The sequence below is a fragment of the Emys orbicularis genome, chromosome 1 (genome assembly GCF_028017835.1).
Source record: "Emys orbicularis isolate rEmyOrb1 chromosome 1, rEmyOrb1.hap1, whole genome shotgun sequence".
Classification (NCBI taxonomy): domain Eukaryota; kingdom Metazoa; phylum Chordata; order Testudines; family Emydidae; genus Emys; species Emys orbicularis.
Window position 1 is genome coordinate 361,731,779 of NC_088683.1, and position 22,453 is coordinate 361,754,231.

At 52.6% G+C, this 22,453-nt stretch overlaps 1 protein-coding gene across 1 annotated transcript in view; it reads right to left on the reverse strand.

The window, feature by feature from the left end:
- The window catches only part of ATG16L2 (autophagy related 16 like 2), a 57,198-nt gene extending 36,121 nt beyond the window's left edge, over positions 1-21,077 (reverse strand). Inside the window, exon 1 of the mRNA XM_065423223.1 lies at positions 20,951-21,077. Coding sequence (XP_065279295.1) covers positions 20,951-21,077 — 127 coding nt within the window. The remainder of the gene's footprint in view (positions 1-20,950) is intronic.
- Between the last annotated feature and the right edge of the window lie 1,376 nt (positions 21,078-22,453).

Consider the following 22,453-nt stretch of genomic DNA (forward strand, 5'->3'; position numbering starts at 1 on the left):
GGGGCACTGACAGTCATACGAGGCTCACGGCTGGAGCCCCCATCCACGCCCAAGTGACAGCCCCATGCTGTGACCCCGTTCGCCCCCGCTAAAGCTGAATTTCACATAGGGTGACCAGATGTCCCAATTTTATAGGGACAGTCCTGATTTTGGGGTCTTTTTCTTATATAGGCTCCTATTACCCCCCACCCTCTGTCCCGATTTTTCACACTTGCTGTCTGGTCACCCTAATTTCACAGCACAGAGCCTGCCAGCAGTGAAACTGACATACTTGTAACTTTCACACTGCTATTGTCTCTGCAGAGCAGCAGCACTCTGACAGCTCTGGGAGCTCCGTTCCCCGGGCTCAGAGCGGGGAGCCCAGGCAGCAGCCCGGCTGGGAACTGGGAGCCGGGAAGTAGCCTGGTTCCCAGCAGGTAGCCGGAGCTGCCAGCCAGGCACAGCGTTCACAGCAGGGAACCTACCAGCCTTTCTTGTCAATTCACAGCCGTGAAATTGACAAGGATTTTGGCCAACCGCCAGTGTAAGTAAGTGTCTACAGGACACTGCGTGGCCCTAACTACACCGGCAGAAGTCCCACGCCTCGGGGGGGGGGGGGGGAGTGGAGTTATGATGTCGGTGTAGTAGGGCACTTACATCGGGGGGAGCAAGGCTGTAGCACACACACTGACATAGTTAATTCGACATAAGCTGCCTTACATCCACCTAACTCTGTAGCGCAGCCCAAGCCTTACAGCGTTCCCAGGGCTCCTGGATACGGAGCATTAGGAGGCAGGGTTATGGTGGGCTCCCTATCGTTGGATTCAAGTGGGACAACCAGCTTTTGAATGTTTTTGAATCATAACATTCAAAAACCAGTCGGAGAACACGTCAACCTCGCTGGTCACTCAGGAACAGACTTAAAGGTGGCAATTTTTGTAACAGAAAAGCTTCAAAAACAGACTTCAACGGGAAACTGCTGAGCTTGAATTAATATGCAAACTAGATACCATCAATTTAGGCTTGAATAGAGGCTGGGAATGGCTGAGCCATTGCACACATTGAATCTATTTCCCCACATTAAGTATCCTCACAGCTTCTTGTCAACTGTCTGGAATGGGCCATCTTGATTATCACTACAAAAGTTTTTTCTCTCCTGCTGATGATAGCTCATCTTAATTAATTAGCCTCGTAGAGTTGGTATGGCAACTTCCACCTGTTCATGCTCTCTGTATGTGTATATATATATCTCCTCACTCTATGTTCCATTCTATGCATCCGACGAAGTGGGCTGTAGCCCACGAAAGCTTATGCTCAAATAAATTTGTTAGTCTCTAAGGTGCCACAAGTACTCCTGTCCTTCTTTGTAAGTTTCTTGCTGGGGAATCTGATCAGAGGGAAAAGAATGAAATCTACCGGGCTTTGAGAAAACAGTTTGTCCAACAAGCTCCAAGGGCTGAAGCCCTGACAACCCGACCAAGGGAGATTGCAGGAAACGGTGGGCGAGATTTTAAACATGTCACCAAAACAGCAAAACACACCAAGGACTCCAATACTTTAAATGCTGCCTTAAAATTAAAGCCAGGTGAGTAAGACGTGGTGGGTCCGATGTTACAAGCTATTTTTACACATGCATACACACAAATGAGAGGACTTAGCTCCATTTAGCCGTAGGTCTCAAAGGACACAAGTATTATTACCCTTAGTTTACAGATGGGGAAACTGAGGCAAGAGAGGGGAAGTGATTTGCCCAAGGTCACTCAGCAGAAGAGCCATGAAAAGACCCGGGTCTCCTGAGTCCCAGTCCAGGGTTCTATCCACTAGGCCTCGTTGTCAGAAATGCCAGATTAGCAGTTCCCTGGACTGGCAAGGATGGCAAACCTGATCCCATGGGAGAAAGGATTCGAACAGGGATCTACTCCTCTCCAGTGAGTGCCCCGACCAGTGGACTATGGGATGTACACAGTTGTTCCATTGTAATGATTCAATATTAATTCAGGCAGAAAGGAATGAGAATGACTCTACAGCCTAGTGGTGAGGGCAGTCACCTGAGGGGTGGTAGGTCCATAAGAACATAAGAATGACCCTACTGGGTCAGACCAAAGGTCCATCTAGCCCAGTATCCTGTCTTCCGACAGTGGCCAGTGCCAGGTGCCCCAGAGGGAATGAACAGAACAGGGAATCATCAAGTGACCCATCCTCTGTTGCTCATTCCCAGCTTCTGGCAAACAGAGGTTAGGGACACTATCCCTGCCCATCCTGGCTAATAGACATTGATGGACCTATCCGCCATGAGTTTATCTAGTTCTTTTTTGAACCCAGTTATGGTCTTGGCCTTCACAACATCCTCTGGCAAGGAGTTCCACAGGTTGACTGTGCGTTGTGTGAAGAAATACTGCCTTTTGTTTGTTTTAAACCTGCTGCCTATTATCCCAGCTCACATCCCTTCTCACGATCAGCCAGAGGTAGGACTTGAACCGGGGGGTCTCCCACCTCCTGGGTGAGTTCACAAACCACTGAGCTCTTATGTCACTTTCTGGAGCTGGGCCTTCAGCTCTCTGGCCCCCTTCTGTAAAACAGAGCCAAGGTTGCCTGCCTCAAAGGGGGGGTGGAGGATTCATTCCTTAGCCTCTCTGAAGAGTTGGCATGGCTCTTAAGCTTTCGGGACCCGATTGTGGGCTGCAGCCCAGCCCTCTCTGCTCTGGTCTAGTGCTGCAAAGAGGCCGGACAGCAGCTCTAGGGGAGGCCAGAGGTGGCACAGCTGGATCCTACACACCAGCCTCCACAGAAGCTGCAGGCAGAGAGGCCAAGCCGGGGCAGGCAGGCAGGCGGGGCTGCAGCATGCTGGTAGATGGCCTTAGGGGACAGTGCACTTTCGAGCAGTCCCTGGGCACAGAACGGGCCCCGGGATCAGCGAGTTCCCATCTCAGCTGTCCTCAGTGGAGGCTGGATGGAGCCGAGAACGTGGCCTTTGATAGCAAAGCGCCAGAACGCATTAGACGACGAACCGCCTGGGGCTTTTATGTGTGACGTTTGGGTCTAGGCTATTGAGAGCTTCAGCGCAGAACGAGCCACCTCCCTTGCGATCAGTCGAAGGCGCGTGAGCCAGTTGTGGGTGCTGGGAGAGGAAGTCTGGCAGGAGGATCTCCCGTGGGTGCAGGGATAGTCACACATCACCCCTGCATCCTCCAGTGAAAGGAGGGACCATTCTGCTTGAAAATACCCCACCCGAGAAATGACACTTAGCTTTACCCACCTTCCAAGCCCTTTCACAAGCACTAGCTAATTAATCTTCAGCTCCCCTGTGAAATAAGCAAGCCCTGCATGCATTAGCATGGGAATCATTTCCCCCATTACTAGCAGGCAGCCACCTCTGGTGTGGAATGTGGCAGCTGTTTGATAAAAGCACAGTTAGAGTTTAGGATAAGAAGGGAAGAAAAATCCCAATGCCAAATGCCGCTGACAGGGGAATCTGAGGTAGCAGAAGGTAACTAGCCAGGCTCCCCTGCTCTTGTGGCATGCGCCCAGGGGGTGTTGATGCGCAGAGGTGGGTAGCACCCCCAGCAGAACAGCACCCTCTAGCACCCGGCCCAGGACCGACTCCAACGGAGCAGTTTCTGCTGACAGCCGACGCGCGTCTCTCAGTCTGTGCCTGGCGTGGGGCTGGAGCCTTAGGCAGAAAACCCTGGGTGCCCTGCCCCACAGCCTGCCCCAGCTCCTCTCGACTCCACCGGGAACCAGATCAGCCGGGAGCGAGCTGGCGGCTTTCAAATGCGGCTGGCTCTGCTCCGGGCAGCTCTGCTCAGCGGCAGCTCCTCGTTCCACAGCGTTTACTCTTCGGCCCTAGTGCTGCAGTCTCAGCCTGGCCCAAATCCAGATTTCCTGCAGGGCAGGGCTTTCCCCTCCTACACCGCTGGCCCCTGGCTCTCATGCTCCCCTGCCCTCTGGGTCTCATGGCAGTGCCACTCTGTGTCCTCTCGCCGATGGCCCTGCCCACACCAGCATGCTGGGGGTGAGCGCCCCTCCTCACTCTGCTGGTGGTACAGCTCCATCAGCTGTGCAAAGCGCACAGGTGTTTCATCCAGACCCGCTCCAAGCAGGTCACTGGTGCAAATGCATTCACTCACCCTCCGTGGCTGCCACACATGCCCAGACACAGCGACGGTTTATAGCTCTGACCCTCGGGTTTCAACCAGAACCTCAAATCCAGCCAACGCTTCTTCCTGCTGAGGCAAGTTCTAATCCGAGTCCCCTGCCGCTTCCCAGGGCGGGATATTGCAGAGATCTTAAAAGCCCACATCCGGTCCGCCTGCTGTGGATGCCACAGACCCCAGGGCACGGTTCACAGAAGGTTTACTCTGGACTTCTTAAGCAAGTTTCCCCCTCCCGTCACTGCTGTCCAATATGCTGGCTACCACGCTCCACCCCAGAAGCGGCTGCATTTCAGCGTTGCCGTACACATAAAGCTCATGCAGTACTTTGGGCTCCATCAGGATGGGTTTGCGGGGGATGTTCATAGAGCATAAAATATGACCTGACAATCCAGTCCTGCTCAGATCTCCCCCGTGCTTGCGAGCAAGACTCACGGCGTTACAGTGATGCTATCCTGTGCTGTATATAGCCCTGCCCGTGCTATGGCTTTTAACTGAGTTTGCGATCAGCTGATAACACGGCTGGCCCAAAGCGCGGCTTCCCTCTGCACCCAGTGTGGTTCGAGCTGTCTATGATCTTACCCCCATAGTATCTGAGCCCTTTCCACCGAGCCCAGAACAGAGCCCAATGGAACCCCACTTCAGACCTCCCTCCACTCCGACATCCTTCATTAAGAGTTACTCACGGTTTGTATCCACTTAATGGTAGTTCTACTGAGCCCGCATTTCTCTAGCTTACCTATCAGCATGTCATGTCAAAAACCTTGCTAAAGGCCAGGTATATTATGTCCACCGCATTCCCCCTATCCACCAAACCAAAGAAGGAAATCAAGCTGGTTTGGCATGATTTGTTCTTAGTAAATCCATGCTGGCTGCTAGTGATCACCCCTTCATCCTCCAGGTATTCGCACATTGAATGTTTTATACATTGCACTAGTAGCTTCCTAGGTATCAAAGTCAGGCTGACGGGTCTATAGTTTCCTGGTTCCTCCTTTTAAAAGACGGGCACTACGTTAGCCCTTCTCCGGTCTTCCGGGACCTCTCCCGTCATCCATGAGTTTGCAAATATTATTGCCAGTGGCTCCAAGATTTCTTCAGCTAATTCCATCAGCACCCTGGGGTGAATAGCATCCGGCCCTGCTGACTTGAAGTCATTCAAATTAGTCAGAAGATCTGACGTGTTCTTTACAGATACCGATCTGCATCCCTTCCCCTTTATTGTCTATGGTAACCTCGCTAGTCGGCCGGTCACGTTATTTTTTTGTGAAGCAAGGCAGACACTGAGCAGCTCTGCCTTCCTATCATCTTCCGTTACCAGCTCACCTTCTCCACTAAGCGGCGGACCCATAACGTCCCTGAGCTTTCGGTTCTGTCGGACACATTTGGAGAGCCCCGCCCTGCCCTCTCTAACACGTCTGTGGCACGAGCTGCTTCACAGCAAGAGAAATCACACGGCGCTGCTCCTCCAGGCTAGCTGAGCTCCGCTCTGTTTGGAAGCTGCTCCAAAGCCTCATGCAGCCGCCTGCAGTGCCAAGCGGCTGGGGAACAAGAGGAAGGTAAGGCCGACGGCCTGATTTGCAGAGGTGCTGAGCACTGCTGGGGGAGCACCACCCCTCTCAAAAACGACAGGCCAGGAGACAATGAGCATCTCTGGCAGGTTGCCCTCCTGGAGCTCAAGGTTCCAGTTCTCCCGCAGGCTGCACCTGCCCGGAGGTGCTGTCGAGTGGCATTAAGAGACTCTCTCCATGGGAAAGGCTAAGGCTCCGGCTGACTGAATTAAGCTAACTTGATATAAGGCGGGTGAAATGCAACTTCGGATGTCCACGAGGAGGGTTTAACTAAATCCATTTAAAGGCTGAGTTGAGGTAAACCTCGGCAGACTCGGTGTAGACCAGGCTTAAGGACTGGGCCTGGGTTCTAACAAGGAGTCATTCAGCGGAAAGACAGACACACCCCTGGACTCACGCCGGTGCTCAAACTGGCAAGATCTTTAAGGAACAAGCTACCGCCAAAGCCTGGACTCCTTTGGGCCTGATGGGACACTGTGGCTGTAATATGGGCTCACGTCCTCCAAATTCTGCTGCTATAACCCGTCCCTCTTTCCATGTCACTCCAGCCCCGGGCCCCTTGCCAAAAGCCTTCCCCGTTCTTAAGGCACTGGGGACACTTCGGATCCCCGGACCCACAGCCACTAGCCAGTCCCTGGCTGAATGCTGCTTCTAGAGACAGTTTTCAATGCTCCGCAGAAAAGACCTGGGTGACAAGGCAGGGGCCTAACGGCATTGGGGGGGCAGCCAGGCCTGTGGGTGTGTGGGAGGTGAGTTGGAAGCTTTCCCTGGGGGGTGGGGGCTTGGTGCCAGAACAGGAAACGAGCGGAGGGATTGAAAGGGCTGAATCATTGAATTTCTGGGTTGCACAAAAGACCTGGAATGTTGGGCTTTGTTTCTCGTTCGCAAAATATAACGAGGCAGCAAAATCCAAACAAAAGACTGCGGCTAAGCCAGCCAGTTCCCAAGACATGGTATCTCCCAATGCAGCCACGCCCGGTTCTCCCCAAAAAGGCCCTCGCGCTCAAAGCTTTGGAATGATTTCTTCGGGGACTGACGTCCGGCGGCAGTCGCTCCACGCGGCCTGGACGTCACCATTCTCACCCGCTGACCCCTAAGAGCAACCGTGAAGGAGTAACCCCCCCATCCAGATCAGAAGGGTGGTGGGATCTCGTGCCTGCACAGCAATGAAAAGACCGTGGCTGTTTAGAGCTGCACAGTAAATTCAGGAGAGCTGGCCCAGGAAGAACAAGGGCTGAGATTTGAACTGTTTCAAATCAGAGACCTAGGCCGCTAAGGCACCCACGGGCACTGAGCCAGAGCTACCTAACCCCGACCCTTTGCCCTGGCTTAGCACTGGCCCATCATGAGATCAGTGGCACCACGTGCTCACTATTGCAGAGATAAGGGAGTGGCACCCCGGGGAACTGGGCCTAGCCCAACACTGGTCTGAGGAATGACATAACTTGTCACTAAGGCTGGAGAGAGGCACTGACCAGCACAGGTACCCTCAGGCCTGAGCCAGATGGAGAGGACCACGCAAGGAGAGAACTAAGATTGTGACCATCCACCCACCAATGACTACATCGAGATCCACCCCCATCACAAGGAAGGACTGCAGAGCAGACATTGGCTTCTCCTCCGCCCCGAGTTACCGCTGAGCTAAGAGCCCTGTTCTCTCTGCAGCAAGAGAGTCTAAATACACAAGGGGTGAGGTGCTTGGAGATCATGGGCATCGCTGGGATGAAGGGAAGTTGCCCCCAGAGTTTTCTACAAACATCGAGACCCAGAGTCACCAACTATCCCAAAATAGGTCGGATCTTCCTGACCATCAAAGGTCTGTCAGATGGAGACAGAGATTAAGAGCCCTTGGTTTATATTATGGGCATAATCCTGTTAAGATGCAAACGTGACAGCATCATCAGGCGGAATCCAATTATTTTACCCTACAGGATGCACACAAACAGAAATTTCAGCTAAACCCCAAGGAAGCCAGAATGAGAACAGTACAACCTCCCCATTTCTTTGGTGCCTTTCATCCCAAAGGAGATTACACACCATGCATCCTCTGACACTGCACCCCACATTCTTCGCAGTGATAGTATGATGTGATTATGACATAATGATGATGTATTGTATGCAAGATAAGTGATGTGAGGTGTCATTGGAAAACTTATGATTTGCAGAATGTGATTATTCTATCTGTAGGCATGTATCAATTTTGTATCTGAAGTTCTCAATATTAAGTACGTATCTGTATTTCAAATGTAGTTACACTTGCGTAACGCCCACTGGACAAGATGCCCTCAGTCTAATAGTTGGTTGGGAAGGGCCTATTCAGGGCAATGAGCCATTAGGAAAAGACAATAGGCCTTAGGAGAGGCATATCTCCCACCTGGAATGGCTGCTATGATTCTACAAGGACATGTGATGAGACCATGTCTCTAGACTCCATCTTGGGATGTCAGTATTTTTCCAGAAGCTGGTCTGGGAACCAAACTTTGGGAACAAAGGGTTCCTGCCAGATGCAAAAGCATATAAGGCAGGAAGTGACATCATCTGGGGTTATTCACTCCCCACACAAGACGACTCGTGGAAGCACCTGAGGAACAAAGACTGAACTGGGGGAAGTGCTGGACCCAGGCTAAAGAGATTTTATGGAACACCTGGGGATTCCAAGCTGCAAAGCAAGTGCAGCTTGCCCCTTAAGAATCTGCAGCCTGCTTGTATAATCTCCTAGGGTGAGAATCTGCTCTTCACATCCAATCTATTTAGTATCTTAAGCTTAGTTTTCGTTTATTTGCTAGGTAATCTGCTTTGATCTGTTTGCTAGTCCTTATAACCACTTAAAATCTATCTTTTGTAGTCAATAAACTTGTTTTTGCTTTATCTAAACCAGTGAGTTGCAGTGAAGTGTGTGGGAATCATAACTCAGGGGCAAAAGGCTGTTGCATATTCCTCTCCACATTGAGGGAGGAGGTGAATTTTATGAGCTTATGCTGCATGGTTCCCTGTGCAGCACAAGATGGTATAATTTGGGGTTTATACTCCAGAGGGGGTGCATGCCTGAGGAGCTGGGAGTATCCTTACCAATGCAGGGGCTGGTCAGAGATTCTGCTTGTAACTGCATCTGGGTGTGCCCCTACCTGTATATATGCTGGTGAAGGGCTTTGTAGCTTGTCACAGCAGTGCAGTGGGAGAGGGAGCCCAGGCTGGTGGGTCATAGAATCATAGAATATCAGGGTTGGAAGGAACCTCAGGAGGTATCTAGTCCAACCCCCTGCTCAAAGCAGGACCAACCCCAACTAAATCATCCCAGCCAGGGCTTTGTCAAGCCAGGCCTTAAAAATCTCTAAGGAAGGAGATTCCACCACCTCCCTAGGTAACCCATTCCAGTGCTTCACCACCCTCCTAGTGAAAAAGTTTTTCCTAATATCCAACCTAAACCTCCCCCATTACAACTTGAGACCATTGCTCCTTGTTCTGGGTCAGGGGGCTCAGTGGTACCCCAGTTCCAGGTGGCACCCAGGGGGAACCCATCACACATCCGTTCTGGGACTGTGTCAATCATGCTGAAATGCAACCACCTCTGCGGTGGAACACAGCAGCTGTATGTTACATCACCCAAGGTCATTCCTCTCTCCCCTTGGTGTTTACACCCAGAAGATCCTGGTTTGGTATCATCATGCTACACTCATGTTGGCTGCTATTACCAAATTCCTAGAGACTAAATTGGAGGCGTGCTTCATTTATCAGCTGTGTTGTGGGCGGGGGAGGGGCGTGTGTGCAGTGTGGTGTCTCCTCCCAAAGCTGGTTGGTTCCTTTGAAGTGTCCATCACTGCTCCAGTGCTTTGGTAAACGTATCGAATTCTTTATGGGGTGGTGGATCAAATACAAATCTTCCCCATGCACATCTTTTCCCATTGTCACGTTGTTAATTCCAGCCAAGTGACACATGAGATGCCACCTCTGGCCCACCTGCCGGCAGTCTCAGCAAAGGAGGAAGGGATAGCTCAGTGGTTTGAGCATTGGCCTGCTAAATCCAGGGTTGTGAGCTCAATCCTTGAGGGGGCCATTTAGGGATCTGGGGCAAAAAAAATTGGTCCTGCTGTGAAGGCAGGGGGCTGGACTTGATGACCTTTCAAGGTCCCTTCCAGTTCTATGAGATAGGTATATCTCCATATATTATTATTAGGTGCCAATGGCTGAATGGACCATGGGACTTGTACTAACCTCTGAGCCAGAGAGGTGATGCCACCAGGTGAAGGTGAGGCACACTATGCCCATCCACTGGCTCTGCCATCTCAGTCCCATGAACCAAGGTCCTTCCCGGCCTATCCCCACCCAGCATCTCTCAGATGCTACTTAGTTATCGACTCCTGCCTCCCATCAGCCCATGATGTCAGCCGGCCTCAGTCACTTGTTGCATTTCGAAACAAGCACCTTCATGCTTTCTCCCCTACTGCCCCACCCGCTGGGGAGGAGCTCCCCGGAAAGGTCCACAAAGCCGCCTCATGGTCTGCCTTGCGATCCCTTCTCAAAACTCCCCTTTGCCGTGCTGCTGGCCTGATCACACCACCGCCCGTCACGCTGACCAGCACTGGCTCATTTTCTGGTACCCATCTGTTGTCTCTTATCTGATACCACAACTGCAAACTCTTTGAGGTAGGGATGGTCTTTTTGTTCCGTGTTTGTACAGCGCCTGGCACAACGGGGTCCTGATCCACGACGCCCAACCTAGACCTATGGTAAATACAGACACCAAGGACAGTGACGGAGGAGTGGGAGTAGCCCAGGTGGTTTGGGCTGTACTAGTTCTCTAGCTAAACAGATCTTCTAGGTGTCCAGGGTGTTTTCCAACAGCACTAAATACCACTCACTTTAACAAAAGCCATCAATTGTATGGGCCTGATAAAAGTGCTCCCCATTGATCGAAATCACACATTAGTGAAGCCAGGGGCTGACATGAAGAACAGACTGTGTTTTTAGGTCTTCTCCAAAGTGTGTGTGTGCGTGTGTGTAAAAAGGTGTTAGTTTAAGGCCCTGTCTCCAAGCACTGACACTGCTAGGAACAGTGGTATAAAAACATGCTATGTGCTGTGCTTAACATGGTTACAAAGGGGAGAAGGCTTTCCTGTCTACACTGATCAGGGAGACGTGACTAGAACCCTGTGAGCGACATCTGTGGGTTAAACATGGTGTATGGCTTTAATGCGACTGCTTTGCTTTTCTGAGCCACACCGGTAGAAGGGAATGCATCACCCCAGCCACTGCATCAGCTCCCCACTGAACACCATCAGAGATTATAAAGCCAGGTGGGATTGCAGGGGGCATCTGCTCGACCTCCTGCATAACACAGGCCTTACTCTGGGTTTGAACCAGAGCAGATCTCTTAGAAATACTCCAATCTTGGTTTTTAAATGGCCAGTGAATCCACCACGACCCCTGGTAAATGGTTCCAATGGTTGATTATCTCACTGTTAAAAATTTCAACCTTATTTCCAGTCTGAATTTTGCCTGGCTTCCACTTCCAGCCACTGGATCTTGTTAGACCTTCATCTGCTAGACTGAAGAGCCCTCTATTATCGAATTCCTGTCCCCCACGTAGTTACTTATAGACTGTGATCAAGTCACCCCTTAACCTCCTTTCTGTTGCGATATATAGATTGAGCTTCTTGAGTCTATCACTATCAGGCAGGTTTTCCAATCCTTCAATCATTCTTGTGGCTCTTCTCTGAACTTTCTCCAATTTATCAACATCCTCCTTGACGTGTGGGCACCAGACCTCGACACACGATTCCCGCAGTGGTCAACCCGCTGCCAAATACAGAGTAACCAAAGTCCTGATCCTAATAGTCAAGCTCTACATGAGAGATGCCTCTCCCTTCACAGCCATGATTTTCCATTGCCTCTGCCCTCCGGGGAGCGAATGAACAATCAGCCATATGACTGAGGCTCAGGAGGGCTGGCTCTGAAGATCTCTTGGCAGCCAGTCCACGGTGTAGCACTCCCTTCCCTTCCCGAGATGATCACAAAGCTCAGAGCTTACAGACCCAAGTGCAATATCCATCTACGCCCCCCAGCATTCCCTCCGCAATACGTCTCCGCAACACCTAAGCCACGTTCACCCCGCACTTCTCTAGGACATGCTTCGGCCCTGAGACCATCCTCTCTGCAGCAGGGGCAGAACTTAATTTTAGAAGCTTTTACTGAGGTTCCACCACTGGACACCTTCCACCACCACCAGCCATCAGTCAACCACAAACCAGCAGAAACCAGCCCTGTTTACTAACCAGCCTCCCCACTCCTCAAGGGCAGGTAGAAGGTTGATGGCACAAATAAATCTTATTTAGTGGCTGCAGCCTCATTAATCTTGACCAGGATGGACAAGGGCCCTCCAATGAGAGCCAAGAGTTTCAACACCCCCCTGCTTTTTCCCCCACAGAGCCAGTTCGAGTAAACCCAGTTAGGCTCCTCCAGCTGGTCTCCACTGGTTTCCACTGGCTTCTGTGGATTTTTGCTGGAGGCCAGAAGTCACCAGCAGCTCAAGATCCTTGTTGCTCTGTCCCAAGTTCTAGCTGCCAACCAGAACCAGCTGAAAATTTTCCACCAGGGCAGGAAGAGTCAGCGGATACTAACTCCCATGGGCAATCAGAGAGGCTTCATATCTCAGGCAACTGGGTCCTAGACCTAATAGAGCAGCGGTCTCCAAACTTTTCAGGGTCGCGCCCTCCCTTACCCCTGTCTGTGGTGTGCCCCTCCCGCCCCAGGAGCCAGAGTCGGGAGCAGGGAGGCAAAGGGCAGGGGGCCAAGGCTGGGGGCAGGTCGGGGCCGGGAACGGAGCCACCGCCAGTGACTGAGGATAGGGGCGGGAACAGGGCTGGGAGCGGAGCTGCAGCCGGGCCGTGGTGGGGGCCAGTAGCCGGGCCCATGGCTGGGTGCAGAGCTGAGGCGGGGGACGGGACCAGGTGCAGGGCCGTGGCTGGGGGCAGGGCTGGGTGGCGCTCTCTCCCTGCCTCCTGTGGGGGGCTGGCCCGGGTCCCGCCACGCTCCCTGGAATCATAGAATCATAGGACTGGAAGGGACCTCGAGAGGTCATCTAGTCCAGTCCCCTGCACTCACGGCAGGACTGAGTATTATCTAGACCATCCCTGACAGGTGTTTGTCCAACCTGCTCTTAAAAATCCCCAATGATGGAGATTCCACAATCTCCCTAGGCAGTTTATTCCAGTGCTAAACCACCCTGACAGTTAGGAAGTTTTTTTCTAATGTCCAACCTAAACCGCCCTTGCTGCAATTTAAACCCATTGCTTCTTGTCCTACCCTCAGCTGTTAACAAGAACAATTTTTCTCCTTCCTCCTTGTAACAACCTTTTATGTACTTGAAAACTGTTATCATGTCCCCTCTCAGTCTTCTCTTCTCCAGAGAGAACAAACCCAATTTTTTCCAATCTTCCCTCATAGGTCATGTTTTCTAGACCTTTAATCATTTTTGTTGCTCTTCTCTGGACTTTCTACACTTTGTCCACATCTTTCCTGAAATGTAGTGCCCAGAACTGGACACAATACTCCAGTTGAGGCCTAATCAGCGCAGAGTAGAGCAGAAGAATTACTTCTTGTGTATTGCTTACAACACTCCTGCTAATACATCCCAGAATGTTGTTTGCTTTTTTTGCAACAGTGTTACACTATTGACTCATATTTAGCTTGTGGTCCACTATGACCCCAGATCCCTTTCCACAGTACTCCTACCTAGGCAGTCATTTCCCATGTTGTATGTGTGCAACTGATTGTTCCTTCCTAAGTGGAGTACTTTGCATTTGTCCTCATTGAATTTCATCCTATTTACTTCAGACCATTTTTCCAGTTTGTCCAGATCATTTTGAATTTTAATCCTATCCTCCAAAGCACTTGCAACCTCTCCCAGCTTGGTATTGTCCACAAACTTTATAAGTGTTCTCTCTATGCCATTGTCTAAATCATTGATGAAGATATTGAACAGAACCAGAACAGAACCGATCCCTGCGGGACCCCACTGGTTATGTACTTCCAGCATGACTGTGAACCACTGATAACTACTCTCTGGAAACGGTTTTCCAACCAGTTATTCACCCACCTTATAGTAGCTCCATCTAGGTTGTATTTCCCTAATTTGTTTATGAGAAGGTCATGTGAGACAGTATCAAAAGCCTTATTAAAGTCAAGATATACCACGTCTACTGCTTCCCCCCATCCACAAGGCTGGTTACCCTGTCAAAGAAAGCTATCAGGTTGGTTTGACACGATTTGTTCTTGACAAATCCATGTTGACTGTTATTTATCACCTTATTATCTTCTAGGTATTTGCAAATTTATTGCTTAACTATTTGCTCCAGTATCTTTCTGGGTACAGAAGTTAAGCTGACTGGTCTGTAATTCCCCGGGTTGTCCTTATTTCCCTTCTTATAGATGGGCACTATACTTGCCCTTTTCCAGTCTTCCGATGTTCCTCTTTGCCCCCCCCCCCGGGGGCGCACCCCACAGTTTGGGGACCTCTGTAATAGAGCATAGTCAACAGCTTGAGCTGGAGCCGGGAGCAAGGGCAGAGCATAGAGCAGCAGAGTTCATTGTGATTACGGCAACTTGGGCCTTCCAAGAGGTGAGCCAGTGGGAAGTAGCTGATGTTTGACTCCTTTCCAAGCCACTCCCTGGCACGGTGCACTCAGTAACGCACTGGTCTCAAGTTGCAGTGGGGGAGGTCTAGGTTGGATATTAGGAAAAACTATTTCACTAGGAGGGTGGTGAAGCACTGGAATGGGTTACCTAGGGAGGTGGTAGAATCTCCATCCTTAGAGGTTTTTAAGGCCCGTCTTGACAAAGCCCTGGCTGGGATGATTTAGTTGGGGTTGGTCCTGCTTTGAGCAGGGGGTTGGACTAGATGACCTCCTGAGGTCTCTTCCAACCCTAATCTTCTATGATTCTACAATGCAGCCTGGAAGCTGTGGATCTACATAGGAGAGGAATGGTGAACACCTCCGATGGAAAGACAAGCTGCGTATTACAGCCGTCACCTGGGCTCAGCTGTGACAATGAAAACCAGCCTGTTAAAAAAGGGCACTTCCCATTGGGTTCTGAGTCACTTTCCAGAGGCTACACAGCAAAGCAATATTGCATAATCTGATGGGGGGTGTCAAAATTCATGCTCCCTGACTTGGGTCTCGGATAGAGAAGTGTTACTGAAAATGAAAGAAAAAAATTCATCCCCACAGAAGGAAGAGAATAACTATTAGGTTAAAGCAGAATAAACCTCAGTGCATGAAACATATTTACGTGACCTAGAGAGACTTTTTTTCCCTTTGAAACATAGGAGTTGCTGTATCGTATACAGAGTAATGGTTTGGGTCATCTCCGTCAGCAACTAATGCCGGATGCCCCTGAGAAAAGCACAATCCCCCTATAACGCACCCAACTGTGAGGCACTATAAGAAGTGTCTTCTCAGCCAACGAGGCAGGGATCACTTTGGGACCTGAAGCAGGAGACTGGCCTGCAGGGTCTGAGAAAGACCAGCAAGAGCTGGAGACAGGCGGCGACCCTCTTCCTGAATGTGGGACAGCAATTGAGTGCAGTGAATTTTAAATCCCTCTCCCCGCATTTTTAACTCCATCAGACTGTAGGTTAAGGTGGGAAAGACGGCAAGGGGATTGTATTACTTCATCCTTTGCAATTCTATAGAGCCTTTTATTGGGGGATCTCAAAAAACCTGCCAGCACCAGTGACCCAGTCTAGACGAACGAAGAGAATTGGGAGTTAGAAACTCCCGAGTTCTAATCGTAACCCGGCCTCGGGGAAGACACTTCAAGTCTGTGTCTCATTTTCCCCCGCCTGTCCAAACATGAACTAGTTCAGTTTTACAACACCCCTGTGACTGTCAGACTCAAAAGCAGCACACGCTTGCACCCGTAAAAGTACGGTCATTTCACAGAGGTGGAAACTGACACTCAAAAAGCTTATGAGACTGTCCAGGGTCACATCGGCAAAGTCAATGGAAGAGCTGGAAAGAGAACCCAGGAGTCCTGGCCTATACTAGCAGCAAAGAGTCCTGTGGCACCTTATAGACTAACAGATGTATTGGAGCATGAGCTGTCGTGGGTGAATGCCCACTTCTTCGGATGTACGTGAAGTGGGCATTCACCCACGAAAGCTCATGCTCCAATACATCTGTTAGTCTATAACAGGGGTCTTAAACACGCGGCCCGGGGGCTGCATGTGGCCCGCGGGGTTGTTTTCTGCAGCCCGCGAGCTCCTCGTGCCCCCCCCCCGCGTTTACCTAGAGCGGTTCCAGCCTGACGCGCACCGGGGGAAGGGCAGGCTCCCTGCCTGCCCTGCCCCATGCCGCTCCGGGAAGCGGCCGGAACATGGGGGGGGCACAGGGCTTTGTGTGTTGCTCTTGCTTCAGGCAGCACCCCCAGCAACTCCCATTGGCCACAGTTCCCCATTCCCGGCCAACGGGAGCTGCTGGGGGTGGTGCCTGAAGCAACAGCAACACACAGACCCCTGTGCCCCTCCTCCCCCAGGTTCCGGCCGCTTCCCGGAGCGGCATGGGGCAGGGCAGGCAGGGAGCCTGCCCTTCCCCCGGTGCGCGTCGGGCCGGAGCCCGCCCCCCGAGCCCCTCCTGCAGCCCAACCCCCTGCTGTACCCCGCACCCCTCCTGCACCCCACACCCCTCCTGCCCTCCCTGGGGGCAGGAAGGGGGCAGAGTTGGGATGGGGATTTCAGGGAAGGGGTTGGAATAGGGGCAGGGCCTCATGGAAGGGGTGGAGTGGGGGCGGGGCCAAGGGTGGCGGGGGGAGGTGTCAGTAATGCGGCCCTCGGCCAATGTACTAGTCCTCACGTGGCCCTCGTGGTCATTTGAGTTTGAGACCCCTGGTCTACAAGGTGCCACAGGACTCTTTGCTGCTTTTACAGATCCAGACTAACATGGCTACCCCTCTGATACCTGGCCTATACTGTAACCCTATCCTACTACAATGGGATATATCCAGCGTATCTGTCCCCCGTTACTGTAATATCTGAGCAGCTCAGAACCTGTGATGTACTTACCCTCGCTACCGCCCCACGGGCTAAGTGCTGTTAGTCCTGCTTTACACATGGGAAAGTGAGGCGCAGAGGGACTAAAGCCCATTTCCCCAACAGTACTTGAAATCAATGGTCGTTAGGAGCCTGAACACCTTCGTGGACCTGGGCCTAACCGACCTGCCCGAGCCTCTGGCAGAGCAGGGAACTTAACCCAAGGCTCCCGGGTCACAAGCTAGCTCCCTAACCATTGCACCATCCTTCCTCTCTGGAAATCGGCCTCCTGGAACTGCACCTCCAGGCCTAGAGGCTTTGCCCTCCAATTCCCTGGCTGGCAGATTGGCAGCTGATCTTCTTCCTTCTCTCCTCCAGCTAGAATTGGAAACGGAGAGAGAGCGAACTCCCATAGGGTAGCCAGACTGGAAGAGAAGACTTTCAGAGGGGAATAAATGAGGGCTTTCCCCCCCATTATGATTCTGGCTGTGTTTGTTGTTAGGAGTGGGGGTTTTCCCTGCTCTTTTCTGTGTTTTAGCCCCGTGCCATCCCCAAAGTGAAGGATACCTGATTTAATGTACCCCCGACCCCTCTCTCTTACCTAACCCCCAGGGCACAGAGTCAGAGGGCAAAGCAAAAAACAGGAATAATAACGAAACCTTGTCCACGCAACAAGAACGACCTGTTGCTGAAAACAGGCATGGGGGGGAGGGCAAGCCGAAGCAGCATTGAACCGGATTTAGATACAAGTGCAGACCACAGGAGGCTTCTGAAGCGTGACGCAGAAAGTTGGGGTGAAACCAGGATCAGAAATGCAGCTGAAGGGCCTGCAAAGTACTTGGAGGGGAAAGGTACAAATGTAAAGACTTATTAGCAATGGGAAAGGTTATAGTCACCTTTGACCCAAAGCAGCCATTTAGCAGAGGTGAGGACATGAGAAACATTGGATGCCCGTCGGAAAAGCATAAAGCAGATACAGTAACTCCTCGCTTAACATTGTAGTTCTGTTCCTGAAAAATGCAACTTTAAGCGAAACCATGTTAAGCGAGTCCAATTTCCCCATAAGAATTAATGTAAACAGGGGGGGTTAGGTTCCAGGGAAATTTTTTTCGCCAGACAAAAGACTATTTTATACACACACACACACACAGTATAAGTTTTAAACAAACAATTTAATACTGTACACAGCAATGATGATTGTGAAGCTTGGTTTAGGTGGTGGAGTCAGAGGGTGGGATATTTCCAGGGAATGCCTTAGTGTTGAATGATGAACTAGCACTTGGCTGAGCCCTCAAGGGTTAACACGTTGTTGTTAATGTAGCCTCACACTCTACAAGGCAGCATGAATGGAGGGAGGGGAGACAGCATTGCAGAGAGACAGAGACACACACTGTGTGTGTGTGTGTGTGTGTGTGTGTGTGAGAGAGAGAGAGAGGTGCATTGCCCCTTTAAGTACGCTGACCCCACTCTAAGTACATTGCTTTTTTAAGTAGATCAGCAAGTTGAGACAGCAGCTGCTGCCAGCAAGCTCCCTCTGTCCTGAGCCCTGTTGTGTCCCCCCACTGCTATGTGGAGATGGTGTAAGCGGCGTGCAGGACCAGGGGGGAGGGGGACACCCTGACATTAGCCCCCCTCTGTCCCTGCCCCCCCGCACAGCAAGCAGGAGGCTCCCGGGAGCAGCTCCAAGGCAGAGGGCAGGAGCAGCACATGGCAGTGGGGGGAGGGACAGCTGAACTGCCGGCAACTGATAGCCTGCGGGGCGGCTGCCACACAGGGAACTTAGGGGAGCGGGGAGCTGATGGGGGGCTGCTGGTCCACCCTGGTTCCAAGCCCCCACCAGCTAGCTCCAACGGGCTGCTCTTCCTGCAAGCAGTGAACAAAGCAGGCGGCTGCCAAATGACATTATAAGGGAGCATTGCACAACTTTAAACAAGCATGTTCTCTAATTGATCAGCAATGTAACAACGTTAACCAGGACGACGTTAAGTGAGGAGTTACTGTATAGTCATGGACATGAGCAAAGAAAAAGCCCTAATAATAATAATATTACCTAGCTCCTATATAGCACTTTTCATCAGCAGATCTCAAAGCTCTTTACAAAGGAGGTCAGTACCATTGTATAGATGGGGAAACTGAGGCACGGCGCTCCTCCAATCTATCTCCCTGAGACCAGGGCAGGGTTATTCCCCCAGGACTTTTAAAACTAGTCCATCCAACCCACAAAAGGTCACAAGGGTGGAGCTTCCACCACTTCCCCAAGGAGACTATCAATGGGAGACGGTTTCTGGGGAACCTGGCAGCCCCTGAACTTTGGGGAGGGCTTGGCCAGGAGACCTGGAGGGATCTGGGAAATGACGGTGTTATTTTGAATAGAAATATATATACATATATAGAAAATAACCTGCGGTTTAAACATTTGGAACTGGGCAAATGCAAGAATCCGATTCATACAGCTGTTCCCTAGCTATGTGATAGTGGGATTTTATCAGTCACCTTGAGCCACCCCCATACTGTTTATTAGACCCCCTTCTTGCATTCTGACTTCAATTAGACCCTGATCCTGAAAATGTATCCATGGCGATTCAGGGGTACATCTGAACAGAGCTTCTTACCAGATCAAGGCCTGGGATATCAGCTCTTCAGGGCAGGGATTGCGTCTGTGCATTTGTACAGCACCTGGCACAATAGGACACCAATCCTGACCGGGGAGCGTAAGGGCTGCTAGGTCAAATCAGTCCTAAGGTCCATCTGGTCCCATATCCTGTCACAGATTGTGGCCAGCGCTGGCTGCTTCAGAGGAAGGTGTAGCACCTGTCGCCCCATTAGGTCTCATTCCCGCCTCTAATACTTGGACATTGGATTGAGCCTTGAAGCATGAGATTTAATCTCCCTTCCAAGGTGTTTGTTGCTGGCACAAGACGGGTAGTTGATAACAACCAGGAAGTTTTCTCTGATACGCAACCTAGAGATCGCCCCTCGGCTAATTTCATCCCTTTGCTTTTACTTTCACCTCCCTTTAACACACTAAAGCATTCCGCTCTTTCTAAGCAGGGAACAAGTCTCCTTTTTGATCGCCAGGGTCGCAGTTCAGAGCAAGGTCTGCAGAACACTGATCTAACCACCCCTAAGGTTCCTTCTTCCACACACACCACGGAAACTTTTCTTTTGGCTACGTGACATCTTGATTATTTCATGGGGGGGGGGGGGGATTCAGTGATTCCCGCTGCCTCCAGAATGGGCATTTGACACACGCATCGCGGCACGGAGAGACGCGCCAGTGCACAGAATGCACAAGCGACAGGAGGGGGGAGGACAAGGACGGCGTCGGAGCTCACGTTTACAAGTCAAAACAGAAGAGCAGAGTTAGGCACAAAACTCTGAGCAAACTACACTTCCTGGACAGAAAAGGGTTATTTATATTTTAAAGGCAGCTACAAAACAAATGACTCATCCAATGAGAGGCTGAGAGAAGGGGGAAGGGCCAGGACCAGGCTACACAACAGTTTGTTGGTTAACAAAAACTGAAGTGTGGCCTTATTCCTTTCCCTGCGTGATCACGCCTGGAGCTGCTCCCCTGGTGCTCCAGCCATCATCTACACCCGGGGCTGCTCCTCCTTCAAATGCACCCACAAACCAGAGCTGCTGCGAGTCCTGCCCCTCCCCCAAATCAAGTACAACCCCCAGGCCTGCACCTACCCCTTTCCCTTCCCTCACTGCCTAAAATACACCCACCCCAGGGTCACACCTTCCCATCTGATCCCTCCCAATCACCCCCACCCCAAGTCTGCTCCTATCCTGAAGCAGGCAGCCGCCAGAGCTGCACCACCCGCCCCCCAGGGCTCCAGTGACCCCTGCCCCTCCAAATAGCCCCCCAGGGATCCAACTACCCCTCCCTTCCCAAATCAACCCCCCCCCCCGGGCTCCAGCTACCCCTGCCCCCTCCCTTCCCAAATCAACCCCCCCCCAGCTCCAGCTACCCCTGCCCCCTCCCTTCCCAAATCAACCCCCCCCCCAGCTCCAGCTACCCCTGCCCCCTCCCTTCCCAAATCAACCGCCCCCCCCCAGGCTCCAGCTACCCCTGTCCCCCTCCCTTCCCAAATCAACCCCCCCAGGCTCCAGCTACCCCTGTCCCCATCCCTTCCCAAATCAACCCCCCCAGGGCTCCAGCTACCCCTGCCCGCCGCCCAGCCCGGCGCAGGCGGCAGCTCCCGGCCCCGCTCGCTCACAGGCTTGCACCACGTCCAGGAAGCGGCCGCTCTGCGCCCGGTCCCGGAGCTGCAGCTGCCGGACGATGTGACGCTTCCAGGACCTGCCGCTGCCGCCGCCGCCGCCGCTCCCCGCCGCCTCGGCCATGGCTGCGGCTCTGGGCGGCCAGGCTGCGTCAGCGCGGGGAGGGAACCCTCCTGACGTCACCAGCGGGGGAAGCCCCCGGCGGACCCAGCCCCAGGGAGAGAGAGGAATGGAGGGGGCCCCGCCGCATGCACGGAGCCCGGCCCGCCCCCGCAGCGCAGGGGCTGGAACCCGCCCCGCCCCGTGCACGGAGCCCGGCCCGCCCCCGCAGCGCAGGGGCTGGAACCCGCCCCGCCCCGTGCACGGAGCCCGGCCCGCCCCCGCAGCGCAGGGGCTGGAACCCGCCCCGCCCCGTGCACGGAGCCCGGCCCGCCCCCGCAGCGCAGGGGCTGGAACCCGCCCCGTGCCGGAGCCCGGCCCGCCCCCGCAGCTCAGGGGCTGCAGCCCAGCCTGGCCCCGGGTGGAGGAGGGGAGCTGAGTGCAGGGGGCTGGGCAGGGTAGACCCCACACTGACCCAGCTTGACCCTAAAGGGCAGGGGACCGCCGCGGGGACAGGGCGGCTCTCTCAGCCCCATGCCCAGCTCTGGTGCAGGGACCACCCGCGATGCCCCCGTTCCCTCAGGGATCCCAGCCTGTCCAGGGCTCTGCACACCCCAGATCACGCCTCCGGACCGGGGCTGACAAGGGCAGATGCTGTGGCCCGGCCGCCTAGGCAGCAGGAACAGAAGCCCCGTTCTTCTCTGCACTGCACGCCTCCGGGCCATGGCGCAGCTCCAGCAACCACAGCACCATGGCTTTCTATAGGGCCCTTCACAGGCAGGTCCCAGCCTGTGCTGTGAGCGCGAACCACCAGAGAATTAGTTTCTCTCCGTCGATCTGGATCGCGCTAGTTTGAAAGCTCCATGTAGACAGGAGCTGAGTGTCTGAGAACTGTGGACATGAACCAAAGCCACCGATCTGAACAGCCAGCCTGGAAGGGTTCAGAACTAGACCCCGCAGCTCCCAGTTCTGCAATTGGGGCCCATCTTCAGTGAATGTCCTTCTAGCGAGCCAGTTCTCCCCAGTGGCTCCCAGATGGTGTGCCCGCAGCGATTTGAGCGTGGGTCCCAACCTCAGGGCAGCTGTTAAGAACCAGGGCACAAACTCCAAACTGGCTGTGAGTTCTGTACTTAGATTTCACCAGCCAAGTATCAAGTGTAAACTCCTCAGGCACTAAAGCGGCCTAACCGTGGAGTCACAGACAGTCCCCGTGGGTACTCTGATCTGTCTTGCCACACAGGCGAGCCTGCCTTTGCAATAGATGGTCCCTTACACCAACGATCACAGCAATATTCAGGTTTCAGAGTGGTAGCCGTGTTAGTCTGTATCAGCAAAAAGATCGAGGAGTACTTGTGGCACCTTAGAGCAGGGGTGGACAAACTGCGGCCTGCGGGCCACAT